A 19,828-nucleotide genomic window follows, 5' to 3' on the forward strand; every position below is an offset into this window, starting at 1 on the left:
ACAGAAACGATGAAGATTTCTGTTTGTAAGAGGAAGATGATTTTAGCAGACAGTAACTAAAATCGATTGCTGTTTCCACACAGGACTGTTGAGATGAAGTAACTTCAGTTGGGGGAAACAGTTAGCAGTCTTTTCTGCTTAAGGTATGACTAGCCATATTTCTAACAAGACCATGTAATGCTGGAAGGCTGTCATTTCCCCTCATGGGGACCGGTAAGCCATTTTCTTAGTTAAACCTAAAAGAATAAAGGGCTTCAAAAAGGGCTTAAAAACTGGTAGACATTTTTCTGGGCTAAAACAATTGCTTTACTAGGCATATTATGCAGATTCTAACTAATTATTGGTATTATAATCTTGGGGAACGTTTAGAAAAACGGCAGGCACTGTGTTGGACACCTTTTTCAGATGGGGGCCTTTCTAGTTATAGACAGAGCCTCATTCTGGGACTGTATAGGGGTTAAATGTTCCGGCTCCGGTTCCGTTAATTTAAGGGTTAAAGCTCTGAAATTTGGTGTGCAATACTTTTAATGCTTTAAGACACTGTGGTGAAATTTTGGTGAATTTTGAACAATTCCTTCATACTTTTTCACATATTCAGTAATAAAGTGTTTTCAGTTTGAAATTTAAAGTGACAGTAACGGTTTTATTTTAAAACGTTTTTTGTGCTTTGTTGACAAGTTTAAGCCTGTTTAACATGTCTGTACCATCAGATAAGCTATGTTCTATATGTATGAAAGCCAATGTGTCTCCCCATTTAAATTTATGTGATAATTGTGCCATAGTGTCCAAACAAAGTAAGGACAGTAATGCAACAGATAATGATATTGCCCAAGATGATTCCTCAAATGAGGGGAGTAAACATACTACATCATCCCCTACTGTGTCTACACCAGTTATGCCCACACAGGAGGCCCCTAGTACATCTAGTGCGCCAATACTTATTACCATGCAACAATTAACGGCTGTAATGGATAACTCCATAGCAAATCTTTTATCCAAAATGCCTACTTATCAGAGAAAGCGCGATTGCTCTGTTTTAAACACTGAAGAGCAAGAGGACGCTGATGATAACTGTTCTGACATACCCTCACACCAATCTCAAGGGGCCATGAGGGAGTTTTTGTCTGATGGAGAAATTTCAGATTCAGGAAAAATTTCTCATCAAGCTGAACCTGATGTTGTGACATTTAAATTTAAATTAGAACATCTCTGCGCACTGCTTAAGGAGGTGTTATCTACTCTGGATGATTGTGACAATTTGGTCATTCCAGAGAAATTATGTAAGATGGACAAGTTCCTAGAGGTTCCGGTGCCCCCCGACGCTTTTCCTATACCCAAGCGGGTGGCGGACATAGTAAATAAAGAGTGGGAAAGGCCCGGCATACATTTTGTTCCCCCACCTATATTTAAGAAATTATTTCCTATAATCGACCCCAGAAAGGACTTATGGCAGACAGTCCCCAAGGTCGAGGGGGCGGTTTCTACTCTAAACAAACGCACTACTATTCCTATCGAAGATAGTTGTGCTTTCAAAGATCCTATGGATAAGAAATTAGAGGGTTTGCTTAAAAAGATTTTTGTACAGCAAGGTTACCTTCTACAACCAATTTCATGCATTGTTCCTGTCACTACGGCAGCGTGTTTCTGGTTCGAGGAACTAGAAAAATCGCTCAGTAAAGAATCTTCGTATGAGGAGGTTATGGACAGAGTTCAAGCACTTAAATTGGCTAACTCTTTTGTTTTAGATGCCGCTTTGCAATTAGCTAGATTAGCGGCGAAAAATTCAGGGTTTGCTGTCGTGGCGCGCAGAGTGCTTTGGCTAAAGTCTTGGTCAGCGGATGTGTCTTCCAAGACAAAATTGCTTAACATTCCTTTCAAAGGTAAAACATTATTTGGACCTGATTTGAAAGAGATTATTTCAGACATCACTGGGGGAAAGGGCCACGCCCTCCCACAGGATAGGTCTTTTAAGGCTAATAATAAGCCTAATTTTCGTCCCTTTCGCAGAAACGGACCATTCTCTAATTCTGTATCCTCTAAACAAGAGGGTAATACTTCACAACCCAAACCAGCCTGGAAACCAATGCAAGGCTGGAACAAGGGTAAGCCGGCCAAGAAGCCTATCACTGCTACCAAAACAGCATGAAGGGATAGCCCCCGATCCGGGACCGGATCTAGTGGGGGGCAGACTTTCTCTCTTTGCTCAGGCTTGGGCAAGAGATGTTCAGGATCCTTGGGCGCTAGAAATAGTTTCTCAAGGTTATCTCCTGGAATTCAAGGAACTACCCCCAAGGGGAAGGTTCCACAGGTCTCAATTATCTTCAAACCAAATAAAGAGACAGGCATTCTTACATTGTGTAGAAGACCTGTTAAAGATGGGAGTGATACATCCAGTTCCAATAAGAGAACAAGGAAGGGGATTTTATTCCAATCTGTTCATAGTTCCCAAAAAAGAGGGAACATTCAGACCAATTTTGGATCTAAAGATCCTAAACAAATTTCTCAGGGTACCATCGTTCAAAATGGAAACTATTCGAACGATCCTACCTACTATCCAGGAAAATCAATTTATGACTACCGTGGATTTAAAGGATGCGTACCTACATATTCCTATCCACAAGGAACATCATCAGTTCCTAAGGTTCGCTTTTCTGGACAAGCATTACCAGTTTGTGGCACTTCCATTTGGATTAGCCACTGCTCCAAGGATTTTCACAAAGGTACTAGGGTCCCTTCTAGCGGTTCTAAGACCAAGGGGCATTGCAGTAGTACCTTACTTGGACGACATCCTAATTCAAGCGTCGTCCCTGTCAAAAGCAAAGGCTCATACGGACATCGTCCTAGCCTTTCTCAGATCTCACGGATGGAAGGTGAACAAAGAAAAAAGTTCTCTGTCCCCGTCAACAAGAGTTCCCTTCTTTGGAACAATAATAGATTCCTTAGAAATGAGGATTTTTCTGACAGAGGTCAGAAAATCAAAACTTCTAAGCTCTTGTCAAGTACTTCATTCTGTTCCTCGTCCTTCCATAGCGCAGTGCATGGAAGTAATAGGATTGATGGTTGCAACAATGGACATAGTTCCTTTTGCACGAATTCATCTAAGACCATTACAACTGTGCATGCTCAGACAGTGGAATGGGGATTATACAGACTTGTCTCCGACGATTCAAGTAGATCAAAAGACCAGAGATTCACTCTGTTGGTGGCTGACCCTGGACAATCTGTCACAGGGAATGAGCTTCCGCAGACCAGAGTGGGTCATTGTCACGACCGACGCCAGCCTAGTGGGCTAGGGCGCGGTCTGGGAATCCCTGAAAGCTCAGGGTCTATGGTCTCGGGAAGAGTCTCTTCTCCCGATAAACATTCTGGAACTGAGAGCGATATTCAATGCTCTCAGAGCTTGGCCTCAACTAGCAAAGGCCAAATTCATAAGGTTTCAGTCAGACAACATGACGACCGTTGCATATATCAATCATCAGGGGGGAACAAGGACTTCCCTGGCGATGAAAGAAGTGACCAAGATAATTCAATGGGTGGAGGATCACTCCTGCCACTTGTCTGCGATCCACATCCCAGGAGTGGAAAATTGGGAAGCGGATTTTCTGAGTCGTCAGACATTCCATCCGGGGGAGTGGGAACTCCATCCGGAAATCTTTGCCCAAATAACTCAATTATGGGGCATTCCAGACATGGATCTGATGGTGTCTCGTCAGAACTTCAAGGTTCCTTGCTACGGGTCCAGATCCAGGGATCCCAAGGCGACCCTAGTAGATGCACTAGTAGCACCTTGGACCTTCAACCTAGCTTATGTATTCCCACCGTTTCCTCTCATCCCCAGGCTGGTAGCCAGGATCAATCAGGAGAGGGCCTCGGTGATCTTGATAGCTCCTGCGTGGCCACGCAGGACTTGGTATGCAGACCTGGTGAATATGTCATCGGCTCCACCATGGAAGCTACCTTTGAGACAGGACCTTCTTGTTCAGGGTCCATTCGAACATCCGAATCTGGTTTCCCTCCAACTGACGGCTTGGAGATTGAACGCTTGATTTTATCAAAGCGTGGGTTTTCAGATTCTGTAATAGATACTCTGATTCAGGCTAGAAAGCCTGTAACTAGAAAAATTTACCATAAAATATGGAAAAAATATATCTGTTGGTGTGAATCTAAAGGATTCCCATGGAACAAGATAAAAATTCCTAAGATTCTATCCTTTCTACAAGAAGGTTTGGAGAAAGGATTATCTGCAAGTTCTCTGAAGGGACAGATCTCTGCTTTATCTGTTTTACTTCACAAAAGACTGGCAGCTGTGCCAGATGTTCAAGCATTTGTTCGGGCTCTGGTTAGGATCAAGCCTGTTTACAGACCTTTGACTCCTCCCTGGAGTCTAAATCTAGTTCTTTCAGTTCTTCAAGGGGTACCATTTGAACCCTTACATTCCGTAGATATTAAGTTATTATCTTGGAAAGTTTTGTTTTTGGTTGCAATTTCTTCTGCTAGAAGAGTTTCAGAGTTATCTGCTCTGCAGTGTTCTCCGCCCTATCTGGTGTTCCATGCAGATAAGGTGGTTTTGCGTACTAAGCCTGGTTTTCTTCCGAAAGTTGTTTCCAACAAAAATATTAACCAGGAGATAGTTGTACCTTCTTTGTGTCCGAATCCAGTTTCAAAGAAGGAACGTTTGTTACACAATTTGGACGTAGTCCGTGCTCTAAAATTCTATTTAGAGGCTATTAAAGATTTCAGACAAACATCTTCCTTGTTTGTTGTTAATTCTGGTAAAAGGAGAGGTCAAAAAGCGACTTCTACCTCTCTTTCCTTTTGGCTTAAAAGCATTATCCGATTGGCTTATGAGACTGCCGGACGGCAGCCTCCTGAAAGAATCACAGCTCACTCCACTAGGGCTGTGGCTTCCACATGGGCCTTCAAGAACGAGGCTTCTGTTGACCAGATATGTAAGGCAGCGACTTGGTCTTCACTGCACACTTTTGCCAAATTTTACAAATTTGATACTTTTGCTTCTTCGGAGGCTATTTTTGGGAGAAAGGTTTTGCAAGCCGTGGTGCCTTCCATTTAGGTGACCTGATTTGCTCCCTCCCTTCATCCGTGTCCTAAAGCTTTGGTATTGGTTCCCACAAGTAAGGATGACGCCGTGGACCGGACACACCAATGTTGGAGAAAATAGAATTTATGCTTACCTGATAGGGATCATGTGACCAGCTTTGCTGGGACTCTTTGCCATTTCCTGTTGGGGAAGAGAATATCCCACAAGTAAGGATGACGCCGTGGACCGGACACACCGTTGGAGAAAGTAATTTATCAGGTAAGCATAAATTCTATTTTCTTCTGTCCTAAGGGTAAAGATGGCCTTAAAATTGTATATCTTGCATTTCAAAGAGCACGATTGAAACACAGTATAAATAAGGTGCAATAAATCTATTAAAGGGACAGTATACTGTAAAATAGTTTTTCCCTTAATGTGTTTACAATTGCTTTTTTTACCAACTGCAGAGTAAAAAAATGTATGAAAATTAGCTTTTTAAGGTTTATTTGTGTATATTAAAGCTCTGATTTTGTGTTTTGAAGCCACAACCTAATAAAATGGGTTGAGCTTGTAGGTATAATCTTTATATTATATCTGTCCATAAAACAATCACCAGTACTTGGCGAGAACAATGGAAAATTAACATTTTATTACCTTATCTCTGCTATAGCCCACTGGGAGTGTCATTTCTTCTGCTGGCTGTGTTTACAAAGCTTCTCTATAGCTTGGACCTGCGGCCACAAACTTTCAGAATAGGTGGGGATACCACATGCTAAATCAACTATTTCAAATGCCAATAATAAGGGTAAAGGAGCTACTTGTAAACAATTTAATACACTCCAGCAGGTAAAGTGGATCATTGGGAACAAATTAAAGGGGAGAACATTTTTGAGTAAACTGTCCCTTTAAGTGTTTAACGTCTCTTTTAATTGTGTGCTCCTATCTCTGTTGTTGGGCTCTAATATCTGAATTCACACTCTCGGTTAAAGGCACGTTACCTAATTGTTAATTTGGTGTGAGCTGCTATTGCGATTCCGAAACACCCCTTTATGTAGAGTTTTGGTGGTGACATTCACTTGTGTTTAAACAGGGTTTGTGTGGACAGGATTTGGGGGTTAATTTGGTGTCCCTTTTAAAGTATTTTGTAGAGTTACAAGGTTTTAGGGAACCAGTGGCTTATTTCTATTAACCCCTTCATGCCCACACTCTCCCTGTTGTGACTTTGAAAGGCTTAATTTGTCAGAACTAGTTATTTGGACAGTTTGTTTACTTGTCTCCTAGAAATCTGCTGTCTGTTTTCAGTCTTTCTGACTCAAACCACACAAGTGGACACATTCTCAAGAAAACCTGATTGCTGGCAGTCAACCCCCTGTAATTCAGCAATGCTCGCCAAAATTTGATTGCACAAATACTCTTGTGCAATCCCATTTTCTGCTCTCATGCAACCAGTTGCAGAGCCGGCCAATCACCCTGATCATTTGAGTTTGGTCTGTTTTATCTCTGCCACCTCTGAGAAGGAGCAGTTTTTTAAAGTCCAACTAAATATAGTAGAATTGAATAATTGATAAACACACAATACAAAGGCAATGCAATAGCACTTTGAATTTGAAATGAACAGTAATATTTTTTTGGAAAATTTTTAAAGTGAATCTAATTTTCCCTCCCCCCGTATCATGTGACAGCCATTTGCCAATCACAAAAGACATATATGTATAATCTGTGCACCTTTGCATATGCTCAGTAGGAGCTGAGACTCATTGTGCTTATATAAATGTGCACTTTTGCATATGCTCAGTAGGAGCTGAGACTCGTGCTTATATAAGTGTGCACTTTTTGATGACGGAAATATATTCTTTATTTTAATCATGAAACTCATTTTGACATTAGTGGCCCTTTTAAATTTGTAGTTTGCAGGCTCGCATGTGAGGTTGGGCCACAAGGTCTTAAAAACTGTGAATGCAGCTTGATAGTTAGAGAGTTACTATTTTTGGCAACAAATGTGTATTTCAAATTGCCCCTTTTCAAAACTTCTCACTTGATCATATTAAAGGGACATGATACCCAAATGTTTAAAGGACGCTAAAGTAAATATTAACCTTCATTATTCAGAAAGAGCACAATATTTAAGAGACTTTCCAATTTACTTCTATTATGAAATTTTGTAGTCTTTTTTTTTTTTTTTTTTTTTTAATATGCACACTTTCTGAGGCACCAGCTCCTACTGAGCATGTACACAAGTTCAGTGTATCTGTATACTAGTCTGTGATTGGCTGACGGCTACCACATGATACAGGAGGCCGTCAAATGAGAAAAATTTGACAGAAAAAATCTACTGCTTATTTGAAACTTAGTCTAAGTGCTAATGAATTAGCTTTTTTTACCCACTTGTTAGTTATGCAATTCTAATGTATTTAATTGTCCTTTAAAGCACTTGAAAGTGATGCAGCATAACGGTAAAAGGATGACCAAAATATCACCTGAAGATAGTAGCCACTTTCAAATGTAAATGAACTTTGAACAATCAATCACGATGCTAATCCCAGGATTTGCAAGGGAGGGTACATCTGGCAGATCGTTATTTCCCTCTAAAATTTAAGCAACTTTACTATGAAATCTCATGAGATTTCAGTAAATCAAAACATGATATCAGCACTGACAAATCTGTCTGTCTTTATATATTTTTCTCTCTACATGTAGTTGACATGTTATGCATCTTTCTGACAGAGACCCAGCCTATTGTCTGTTGATACATTTGTCTAATATTTTAAAGGGACATGTAACCCAAAATATTTATTTCATGATTCAGATAGAGAATAACATTTCTTTCATGTAATTAGCAAGAGTCCATGAGCTAGTGACGTATGGGATATACATTCCTACCAGGAGGGGCAAAGTTTCCCAAACCTTAAAATGCCTATAAATACACCCCTCACCACACCCACAAATCAGTTTTACAAACTTTGCCTCCTATGGAGGTGGTGAAGTAAGTTTGTGCTAGATTCTACGTTGATATGCGCTCCGCAACAGGTTGGAGCCCGGTTTTCCTCTCAGCGTGCAGTGAATGTCAGAGGGATGTGAGGAGAGTATTGCCTATTTGAATGCAATGATCTCCTTCTACGGGGTCTATTTCATAGGTTCTCTGTTATCGGTCGTAGAGATTCATCTCTTACCTCCCTTTTCAGATCGACGATATACTCTTATATATATATATATATACCATTACCTCTGCTGATTTTCGTTTCAGTACTGGTTTGGCTTTCTACTACATGTAGATGAGTGTCCTGGGGTAAGTAAGTCTTATTTTCTGTGACACTCTTAAGCTATGGTTGGGCACTTTTTTTTATAAAGTTCTAAATATATGTATTCAAACATTTATTTGCCTTGACTCAGGATGTTCAACATTCCTTATTTTCAGACAGTCAGTTTCATATTTGGGATAATGCATTTGAATCAATCATTTTTTCTTACCTTAAAAAATTTGACTTTTTCCCTGTGGGCTGTTAGGCTCGCGGGGGCTGAAAATGCTTCATTTTATTGCGTCATTCTTGGCGCAGACTTTTTTGGCGCAAAAAATCTTTTCTTTTTCCGGCGTCATACGTGTCGCCGGAAGTTGCGTCATTTTTTGACGTTCTTTTGCGCCAAAAATGTCGGCGTTCCGGATGTGGCGTCATTTTTGGCGCCAAAAGCATTTAGGCGCCAAATAATGTGGGCGTCTTATTTGGCGCTAAAAAAATATGGGCGTCGCTTTTGTCTCCATTATTTAAGTCTCATTTTTCATTGCTTCTGGTTGCTAGAAGCTTGTTCTTTGGCATTTTTTCCCATTCTGAAACTGTCATTTAAGGAATTTGATCAATTTTGCTTTATATGTTGTTTTTTCTCTTACATATTGCAAGATGTCTCATGTTGCATCTGAGTCAGAAGATACTTCAGGAAAATCGCTGCCTGGTGCTGGAACTACCAAAGCTAAGTGTATCTGCTGTAAACTTTTGGTAGCTGTTCCTCCAGCTGTTGTTTGTATTAAATGTCATGACAAACTTGTTAATGCAGAAAGTATTTCCTTTAGTAAAATACCATTACCTGTTGCAGTTCTATCAACATCTAATGTTCAGAGTGTTCCTGATAACATAAGAGATTTTGTTTCTGAATCAATTAAGAAGGCTATGTCTGTTATTCCTCCTTCTAGTAAACATAAAAAAGTCTTTTAAAACTTCTCTTTATCCAGATGAATTTTTAAACTTCATCATTCTGATTCTAATGATTCTTCTGGTTCAGAGGATTCTGTTTCAGAGGTTTATGCTGATAAATCTTCATATTTATTTAAAATGGAATTTTTCCGTTCTTTACTTAAAGAAGTCCTAATTGCATTAGAAATTGAGGATTCTGGTCCTCTTGATACTAAATCTAAACGTTTAGACAAGGTCTTTAAATCTCCTGTAGTTATTCCAGAAGTTTTTCCTGTTCCTGGTGCTATTTCTGAAGTAATTTCCAGGGAATGGAATAATTTGGGTAATTCATTTACTCCTTCTAAACGTTTTAAGCAATTATATCCTGTGCCGTCTGACAGATTAGAGTTTTGGGACAAAATCCCTAAAGTTGATGGGGCTATCTCTACCCTTGCTAAACGTACTACTATTCCTACGGCAGATGGTACTTCCTTTAAGGATCCTTTAGATAGGAAAATTGAATCCTTTCTAAGAAAAGCTTACTTATGTTCAGGTTATCTTCTTAGACCTGCTATATCTTTGGCGGATGTTGCTGCAGCTTCAACTTTTTGGTTGGAAACTTTAGCGCAACAAGTAACAGGTCATGATTCTCATAACATTCTTCTTCTTCTTCAACATGCTAATAATTTTATCTGTGATGCCATTTTTGATATTATCAGAGTTGATGTCAGGTTTATGTCTCTAGCTATTTTAGCTAGAAGAGCTTTATGGCTTTAAACTTGGAATGCTGATATGTCTTCTAAATCGACTCTACTTTCCCTTTCTTTCCAGGGTAATAAATTATTTGATTCTCAGTTGGATTCTATTATCTCAACTGTTACTGGTGGGAAAGGAACTTTTTTACCACAGGATAAAAAATCTAAGGGTAAAAACAGGGCTAATAATCGTTTTCGTTCGTTTCAACAAAGAACAAAAGCCTGATCCTTCATCCTCGGGAGCAGTTTCAGTTTGGAAACCATCTCCAGTCTGGAATAAATCCAAGCCTTTTAGAAAACCAAAACCAGCTCCCAAGTCCACATGAAGGTGCGGCCCTAATTCCAGCTCAGCTGGTAGGGGGCAGATTAAGTTTTTTCAAAGAAATTTGGATCAATTCTGTTCACAATCTTTGGATTCAGAACATTATTTCAGAAGGGTACAGAATTGGTTTCAAGATAAGACCTCCTGCAAAGAGATTCTTTCCCGTGTCCCAGTAAACCCAGCGAAAGCTCAAGCATTTCTGAAATGTGTTTCAGATCTAGAGTTGGCTGGAGTAATTATGCCAGTTCCAGTTCTGGAACAGGGGATGGGGTTTTATTCAAATCTCTTCATTGTACCAAAGAAGGAGAATTCCTTCAGACCAGTTCTGGATCTAAAAATATTGAATCGTTATGTAAGGATACCAACATTCAAGATGGTAACTATAAGGACTATCCTGCCTTTTGTTCAGCAAGGGCATTATATGTCTACAATAGATTTACAGGATGCATATCTGCATATTCCGATTCATCCAGCTCACTATCAGTTTCTGAGATTCTCTTTCCTAGACAAGCATTACCAGTTTGTGGCTCTGCCGTTTGGCCTAGCAACAGCTCCAAGAATTTTTACAAAGGTTCTCGGTGCCCTTCTATCTGTAATCAGAGAACAGGGTATTGTGGTATTTCCTTATTTGGACGATATCTTGGTACTTGCTCAGTCTTCACATTTAGCAGAATCTCATACGAATCGACTTGTGTTGTTTCTTCAAGATCATGGTTGGAGGATCAATTCACTAAAAAGTTCATTGATTCCTCAGACAAGGGTAACCTTTTTGGGTTTCCAGATAGATTCAGTGTCCATGACTCTGTCTTTGACAGACAAGAGATGTCGAAACCTTCAGTCACAATCATTCCCTTCGGTAGCCTTATGCATGGAAATTCTAGGTCTTATGACTGCTGCATCGGACGCGATCCCCTTTGCTCGTTTTCACATGCGACCTCTTCAGCTCTGTATGCTGAACCAATGGTGCAGGGATTACACAAAGATATCTCAGTTAATATCTTTAAAACCGATTGTACGACACTCTCTGACGTGGTGGACAGATCACCATCGTTTAGTTCAGGGGGCTTCTTTTGTTCTTCCGACCTGTACTGTAATTTCAACAGATGCAAGTCTTACAGATTGGGGAGCTGTGTGGGGGTCTCTGACAGCACAAGGGGTTTGGGAATCTCAGGAGGTGAGATTACCAATCAATATTTTGGAACTCCATGCAATTTTCAGAGCTCTTCAGTCTTGACCTCTTCTGAAGAGAGAATCGTTCATTTGTTTTCAGACAGACAATGTCACTACTGTGGCATACATCAATCATCAAGGAGGGACTCACAGTCCTCTGGCTATGAAAGAAGTATCTCGAATTCTGGTTTGGGCGGAATCCAGCTCCTGTCTAATCTCTGCGGTTCATATTCCAGGAATAGACAATTGGGAAGCGGATTATCTCAGTCGCCAAACGTTGCATCTGGGCGAATGGTCTCTTCACCCAGAGGTATTTCTTCAGATTGTTCAAATGTGGGAACTTCCAGAAATAGATCTGATGGCTTCTCATCTAAGCAAGAAACTTCCCAGGTATCTGTCCAGATCCCGGGATCCTCAGGCGGAGGTAGTGGATGCATTATAACTTCCTTGGAAGTATCATCCTGCCTATATCTTTCCGCCTCTAGTTCTTCTTCCAAGAGTAATCTCCAAGATTCTGAAGGAATGCTCGTTTGTTCTGCTGGTAGATCCAGCATGGCCTCACAGGTTTTGGTATGCGGATCTTGTCTGGATGGCCTCTTGCCAACCGTGGACTCTTCCGTTAAGGCCAGACCTTCTGTCGCAAGGTCCTTTTTTCCATCAGGATCTCAAATCCTTAAATTTAAAGGTATGGAGATTGAACGCTTGATTCTTGGTCAAAGAGGTTTCTCTGACTCTGTGATTAATACTATGTTACAGGCTCGTAAATCTGTATCTAGAGAGATATATTATAGAGTCTGGAAGACTTATATTTCTTGGTGTCTTTCTCATCATTTTTCCTGGCATTCTTTTAGAATTCCGAGAATTTTACAGTTTCTTCAGGATGGTTTAGATAAAGGTTTGTCCGCAAGTTCCTTGAAAGGTCAAATCTCTGCTCTTTCTGTTCTTTTTCACAGAAAGATTGCTAATCTTCCTGATATTCATTGTTTTGTACAAGCCTTGGTTCGTATTAAACCTGTCATTAAGTCAATTTCTCCTCCTTGGAGTTTGAATTTGGTTCTGGGGGCTCTTCAAGCTCCTCCGTTTGAACCTATGCATTCATTGGACATTAAATTACTTTCTTGGAAAGTTTTGTTCCTTTTGGCCATCTCTTCTGCCAGAAGAGTCTCTGAATTGTCTGCTCTTTCTTGTGAGTCTCCTTTTCTGATTTTTCATCAGGATAAAGCAGTGTTGCGAACTTCTTTTGAATTTTTACCTAAGCTTGTGAATTCCAACAACATTAGTAGAGAAATTGTAGTTCCTTCATTATGCCCTAATCCTAAGAATTCTAAGGAGAAATCATTGCATTCTTTGGATGTTGTTAGAGCTTTGAAATATTATGTTGAAGCTACTAAGACTTTCCGAAAGACTTCTAGTCTATTTGTCATCTTTTCCGGTTCTAGAAAAGGCCAGAAAGCTTCTGCCATTTCTTTGGCATCTTGGTTGAAATCTTTAATTCATCATGCCTATGTCGAGTTGGGTAAAACTCCGCCTCAAAGGATTACAGCTCATTCTACTAGGTCAGTTTCTACTTCCTGGGCGTTTAGGAATGAAGCTTCGGTTGATCAGATTTGCAAAGCAGCAACTTGGTCTTCTTTGCATACTTTTACTAAATTCTACCATTTTTATGTGTTTTCTTCTTCTGAAGCAGTTTTTGGTAGAAAAGTACTTCAGGCAGCTGTTTCAGTTTGAATCTTCTGCTTATGTTTTCATTTAAACTTTATTTTGGGTGTGGATTATTTTCAGCAGGAATTGGCTGTCTTTATTTTATCCCTCCCTCTCTAGTGACTCTTGCGTGGAAAGATCCACATCTTGGGTAGTCATTATCCCATACGTCACTAGCTCATGGACTCTTGCTAATTACATGAAAGAAAACATAATTTATGTAAGAACTTACCTGATAAATTCATTTCTTTCATATTAGCAAGAGTCCATGAGGCCCACCCTTTTTTGTGGTGGTTATGATTTTTTTGTATAAAGCACAATTATTCCAATTCCTTATTTTTTATGCTTTCGCACTTTTTTCTTATCACCCCACTTCTTGGCTATTCGTTAAACTGATTTGTGGGTGTGGTGAGGGGTGTATTTATAGGCATTTTAAGGTTTGGGAAACTTGCCCCTCCTGGTAGGAATGTATATCCCATACGTCACTAGCTCATGGACTCTTGCTAATATGAAAGAAATGAATTTATCAGGTAAGTTCTTACATAATTTATGTTTTTAACCACATTGCAATTTACTTGTATTATCTAATTTTCTGCATTCTTTAGATATCCATGTTGAAGAAATAGCAATGCACATGGGTGAACCAATCACACTAGGCATCTGTGCAGCCGCTAATAAGCAGCTACTGAGCCTATTTTAGATATGCTTTTCAACAAAAGATATCAAGAGATTAGATAATAGAAGTAAATTGGAATGTTGTTTAAAATTGCATACTCTTTCTAAATCATGAAAGAAAAAATGAGTTTCATGTCCCTTTTAAGGAGTGTTTAACAAAGTGATTAATTTTATTTATGTTTATATTTTGCAAATTACAAGTGAATGCTTTTCAAAGTAGCCTAGCCGTTCATACATACACAATGTAAAACTTTTATTAAAGGGATAGTCTAGTCAAAATTTACCTGTCATGATTCAAATAGGGCATGTAATTTTAAACAACTTTCCAATTTATTTTTATCATCAAATCATTTGCTTTGTTTTGTTGGTAATTCTTAGTTAAAAGTTAAACCTAGGTAGGTTCATATGCTAATTTATTGAAGGCCGTCTCTTATCTGAATTAATTTGACAGTTTTTCACAGCGAGAGGCTGTTCTTCACGTGTACCATATAGATAACATTGTGCTCACGCCTGTGGAATTACTAATGAAAGGGAGCTGATTGGCAAAAATGCAAGTCTGTCAAAATAATTGAAATAAGAAGGTAGACTGCAGAGGCTAAGATACAAGGTAATCAGAGGTAAAAGGTACATTAATATAACCGACTTTCAAATTACTTCTAGTATTAAATTTACTTAATTCTCTAATCGTTTGGTATACTATTGCTTCATTCTGTTGGTATCCTTTTGTTAAGTGAACCTAGATAGGCTCAGCAGTAATGCACTACAGGGAGTTGTGGCTCTTGTCATTGGCTCACATGCGGTTTGCTAGCTCCCAGTAGTGCATTGTTGTTCCTAAGCATATCTAGGTTTAGTCTTTAACAAAGGATACCAATAGAACACAGCATATTTGATAATAGACATAAACTGGACCAATAGAACAAAGGATATTTGATAATAGACATAAACTGTAGAGTTGTTTAAAATTGCATGCTCTTCGAATCGTGAAATATTTTTAATTTTACTGTCCCTTTAAATAACTTGGTGTACTAAACAGAAGTGTTATGCACATGACATCCTGCAAATTTTATATCGACACACATTTTTTTTTATTCCCCTCCATTTTATACAGTTTTAGCTGTGTAAGTGCATTTTTAATTAACATATTTATAAACAATTAATATTGGTTTGTATATTATTCACACAAAATCAGTTGTGTTTAGATATTGTTTTTTTTGTTACTTCCCATTTGTAAAGTGGCATGAAGAAACCAAGGAAGTGTCTATAGATGCATGTTTTATTAAAGAATTGGCTTCCAACACTTAACAGACTGTATGAACAGGACTTAACAAACTGATATCAAACTTGGGAGCTGGCCTGGAAGTTGGGGGATCCATTTACACATTTTTTTTTTAGTAGTTAAAGAGACATGGAACACCAAATTTTCATTCATGATTCAGAGTTCTGGCTGCACTGTGTTAAAGGGACATTAAACACAAAATAAATGCTACATATTATACATTCAAAGAAAAGATTAGTTTGAGAATAAAATGTAGATGTATTTTTATAGTTTCATTAGCTTTAGTGTCTATAAACAATAACTTAGGTTACCTTCTCTGCTGTGGCAAATTAGAGACGGTTATAAATAGGTCACTAGAGTGTGTAGCCAATGGTTGTGTGGAATATAAGTGTTCTGCACTTCCATTTCTAACAGGAACGTAAAAGCCTCACAATTTCAGAATTTAATTACAGAAAAAGGGAACAAAATTAAATAAAGTATATTGCAAAGTTTTTATATATATATATATATACACACACACACAAGATTTATCATTTTATATTACCATCCCAAAGTTTTTAATGTCCCTTTAAGGCAGGGCTTGACAAAACTGGTTCCTAGAATTTTACCCCTGACTCCTAACTTTTTGCGTTATTCTTCATAAATCCTACTCTCGGTCTCCTAAATATTCCTACTGGCTGCTTATTTTTAAACAGATTTGTCAAGCACTGCTTTAAAGAAAACTTATACAGTGCAGCCAGAGGACAACAATATTTGAAAAGGACAGCCTGGTAAACAGTGCTGCTAAGTGTAAGCACTACCAGTTCTTGCATTTGTTCCATTCTCTCTGCAGATATGCTGCATTTTCAGTGGTGACATCTCAGATCACAGCATCTTCTGCCTTGTTGATATAACGAAAGAAAAACTTTGGGTTTCATGTCCTTGAGATACAGGCTTCTAAGCAGCATGCTCCATTTCCCTATACTGTCCATTGTAAATTTTCAATAAAGTTGCGCAGTGATGCCATCACGTCATTGCGCTTGAAGTCACCGTTTATTGGACAATCAGCAAGCACAACCCAGGTAGTGAACCAAAAATGGGCCAGCTTCTAAACTTGATTTTCAAATAAAGATAGCAAGATAATGGGGAAAAAAATTGATAATAGAAGTAAATTAGAAAGTTGCTTAAAATTGCATGCTCTATCTGAATCATGAAAAATGTGACTTCAATGTCCCTTTAACAAAAGAGTCATGAAGATAATTTACATATCCTTCCTTACCCTGAATCCATTGTTCAGGTGGGAACACTATAAATGTTTTTGTGAATAAAAAATGCCTAATATGTATGTTTGCTATTTAGATATATAGAGAGAGAGAGATTGGAAATTTTAGGATTGTTGGCTCCCAGACTCTGGGGATTTGTCAAGCCCTGTTTTAATACAACATTATTAGTTTGCCTGTTATCTCTCTATGGCATGAATTAAGAATTCCTGTTTACGTGGTTCATGGTGAAAAAAGTTTTTTTTTTTTTTTTTTTCTTTAGAATGTTTCATCCACTCACTAAATTATGTGAGCGAGTTTTTTTTTTTTCTTTAGACAGATTTTATTTATATCACTTCCACTTCTTAGAAAACTAAACGACACACAGGTACCTGAAGTAAAACAGTAAAAGATATATATTTGTTTTACTGTTTAAGTTAATCTGGTTTAACATTTAGACCTTTCTTTCACCCATTTTAAATGTGCAATAAAAACTTCAATTGCTTTTTTTTCTTTTCAGGCTCATGAAGCTTCACATCATCACCACCACCACCACCATCAACAACAGGCAGCCCAGAATAGCTTGCTGCCACTCTTGGGAGCTCCTGTTGAGCCCCCTGATCAGAAACCCATTTTACCTTTACCAATCACAACACAAAAACCTCAGACCCCTACAGAACCTTTAAAAGAGCCTGTCGTAGTGAAGAAAGAAAAATCCAAAACTTCTTTTATTTGCACATATTGCAGCAAAGCATTCAGGGACAGTTACCATTTGCGACGCCACGAGTCCTGTCACACAGGGATCAAGTTGGTGTCACGGCCAAAGAAAACACAAACAACACCGGTGGTGCCCCTTATCTCAACAATTGCTGGGGAGAACAATAGAACGTCCTTTGTCTCAACCATTGCAGGAATATTATCAACCGTTACCACGTCTTCCTCAACCACAGTTCCAAGTGCTAGTACTAGCATCCCAGCTATGCCTGTGCCCCTGCCTGTTAAAAAGCCCAGCAAACCAGTGAAGAAGAATCATGCTTGTGAAATGTGTGGTAAAGCTTTTAGAGATGTTTACCATCTCAACAGGCACAAATTGTCCCACTCAGACGAGAAACCGTTTGAATGCCCGGTCTGCAATCAGCGTTTTAAAAGGAAGGATCGTATGACTTATCATGTTCGATCTCATGAGGGAGGGATCACAAAACCCTACACTTGCAGTGTTTGTGGAAAAGGATTCTCAAGGTATGACAGGGTGGTTGTTACTCTTTATATAGTTTAATTAACTACCTTAATAAAAAATTCTGATTTTTGTACTTGGTTAACTAAGGTTAAAATGAAATTAAATAGTGTACATCATCAAGTGTTGATCTTCCATTCATTACTAATGCTCTTCCCCCCCCTCCCCCCCCCCACACACACACACCTCAAAGGTGTCAAAAGCCCTACTTTTGCCAAGCATGTCCAGTGTCTTACACTGAGTAATCAATGGGTAAAGGTCACTTAAACTTTTATTCTAGTCTGTAGGCAGCCATTTTGGTACATTGTCATTTGCATAATGAACAGGCATGACTAAGTAGTCAGCAACATCACACGTAATGTTACCAACATTTTGACGATTTATTGTGCATAGTATAGGAGATTCCATGGTAAGCCTACCAAATAAATGAGATGCTAATGCTTGTATGCATTTGTGTGCTGTCCTTAAAGTGATAGGTCAAAAATGAAATGTGCACAGGTGCACATGAAATGGAAGCATTTTTGCAATATACTTCTTTAGCAAAAATGCTTCTAATAAACATTATTACTCATTCTCTTGTAAGGTGTATCCAGTCCACGGATCATCCATTACTTGTGGGATATTCTCATTCCCAACAGGAAGTTGCAAGAGGACACCCACAGCAGAGCTGTAATATAGCTCCTCCCCTAACTGTCATAGCTAGTCATTCTCTTGCAACTCTCAACAAGCTAGGACGTTGTAGGAGAGAGTGGTTAAATATAGCTAGTTTATTTTCTTCAATCAAAAGTTTGTTATTTTTAAATAGTACCGGAGTTGTGCTATTTTATCTCAGGCAGTAAATAGAAGAAGAATCTGCCTGAGGTTTCTATGATCTTAGCAGGTTGTAACTAAGATCCATTGCTATTCTCACATATGTCTGAGGGGATTACACAGATGAGGTAACTTCAGCGAGAGAAAGGCGTGCAGTTTATTCTGCTATCAGGTATGCGCAGTTATAATTTTTTCTAGAGATGGAAAACACTAGAAAATGCTGCTGAAACCGGATTAATGTAAGTTAAGCCTGAATACAGTGATTTAATAACGACTGGTATCATGCTTACTCCCAGGGGTAATACCCTTATGATATTTACAATATAAAACGTTTGCTGGCATGTTTAATCGTTTTTATATATGCTTTGGTGATAAAACTTTATTGGGGCCTAGTTTTTTTCCACATGGCTGGCTTAAATTTTGACTAGAAACAATTTCCACTGTTGTAGTATAAAAGTTACAGTTGGTGCAGTTAAAATTACAAACTGTGACATCCAGCTTCCCTCAAAGGCCCTCTGAATGCTATAGGACATCTCTAAAGGGCCCAAAGGCTTTCCAAAGTCGTTTATTGGGGAAGGTAGGGCCACAGCTTGCTGTGGCAGTTATTTGTGACTGTTAAAAAAACGTCTATTTCGTTTTTTTGATCCGTTTTTTGAACTAAGGGGTTAATCATCCATTTGCAAGTGGGTGCAATGCTCTGTTAGCCTATTATACACACTGTAAAAATTTCGTTTGATTTACTGCATTTTTTCACTGTTTTTCAAATTCTGACAAAATTTGTTTCTCTTAAAGGCACAGTACCGTTTTTTATATTTGCTTGTTAGCTTGATTTAAAGTGTTTTCCAAGCTTGCTAGTCTCATTGCTATTCTGTATAAACATGTCTGACATAGAAGAAACTCCTTGTTTATTATGTTTAAAAGCCATGGTGGAACCCCCTCTTAGAATGTGTACCAAATGTACTGATTTCATTTTATGCAATAAAGATCATTTTCTGTCTTTAAAAAATATATCACCAGAGGAATCTGACGAGGGGGAAGTTATGCCGCCTAACTTTCCCCACGTGTCAGACCCTTTGACTCCCGCTTAAGGGACTCACGCTCAAATGGCGCCAAGTACATCTAGGGCGCCCATAGCGTTTACTTTACAAGACATGGCGGCAGTCATGGATAATACACTGTCAGCGGTATTAGCCAGACTACCTGAACTTAGAGGTAAGCGAGATAGCTCTGGGGTGAGACAAAATGCAGAGCATACTGACGCTTTAAGAACCATGTCTGATACTGCCTTACAATATGCAGAAGCTGAGGAAAGAGAGCTTCAGTCAGTGGGTGATGTTAATGACTCAGGAAAGATACCTGATTCTAATATTTCTACATTTAAATTTAAGCTTGAACACCTCCGCGTGTTGCTTAGGGAGGTTTTAGCTGCTCTGAATGACTGTGATA

At 38.8% G+C, this 19,828-nt stretch overlaps 1 protein-coding gene across 2 annotated transcripts in view; it reads left to right on the forward strand.

Moving 5' to 3' along the window:
- Positions 1–19,828, forward strand: part of VEZF1 (vascular endothelial zinc finger 1) — a 130,534-nt gene that overhangs the window by 12,654 nt on the left and 98,052 nt on the right. For both annotated transcript variants that reach the window (XM_053706940.1, XM_053706941.1), the window contains exon 2: positions 16,859–17,577. In XM_053706940.1, coding sequence (XP_053562915.1) covers positions 16,859–17,577 — 719 coding nt within the window. The remainder of the gene's footprint in view (positions 1–16,858; positions 17,578–19,828) is intronic.

This window comes from Bombina bombina, chromosome 3 (genome assembly GCF_027579735.1).
Source record: "Bombina bombina isolate aBomBom1 chromosome 3, aBomBom1.pri, whole genome shotgun sequence".
Lineage (NCBI taxonomy): Eukaryota > Metazoa > Chordata > Amphibia > Anura > Bombinatoridae > Bombina > Bombina bombina.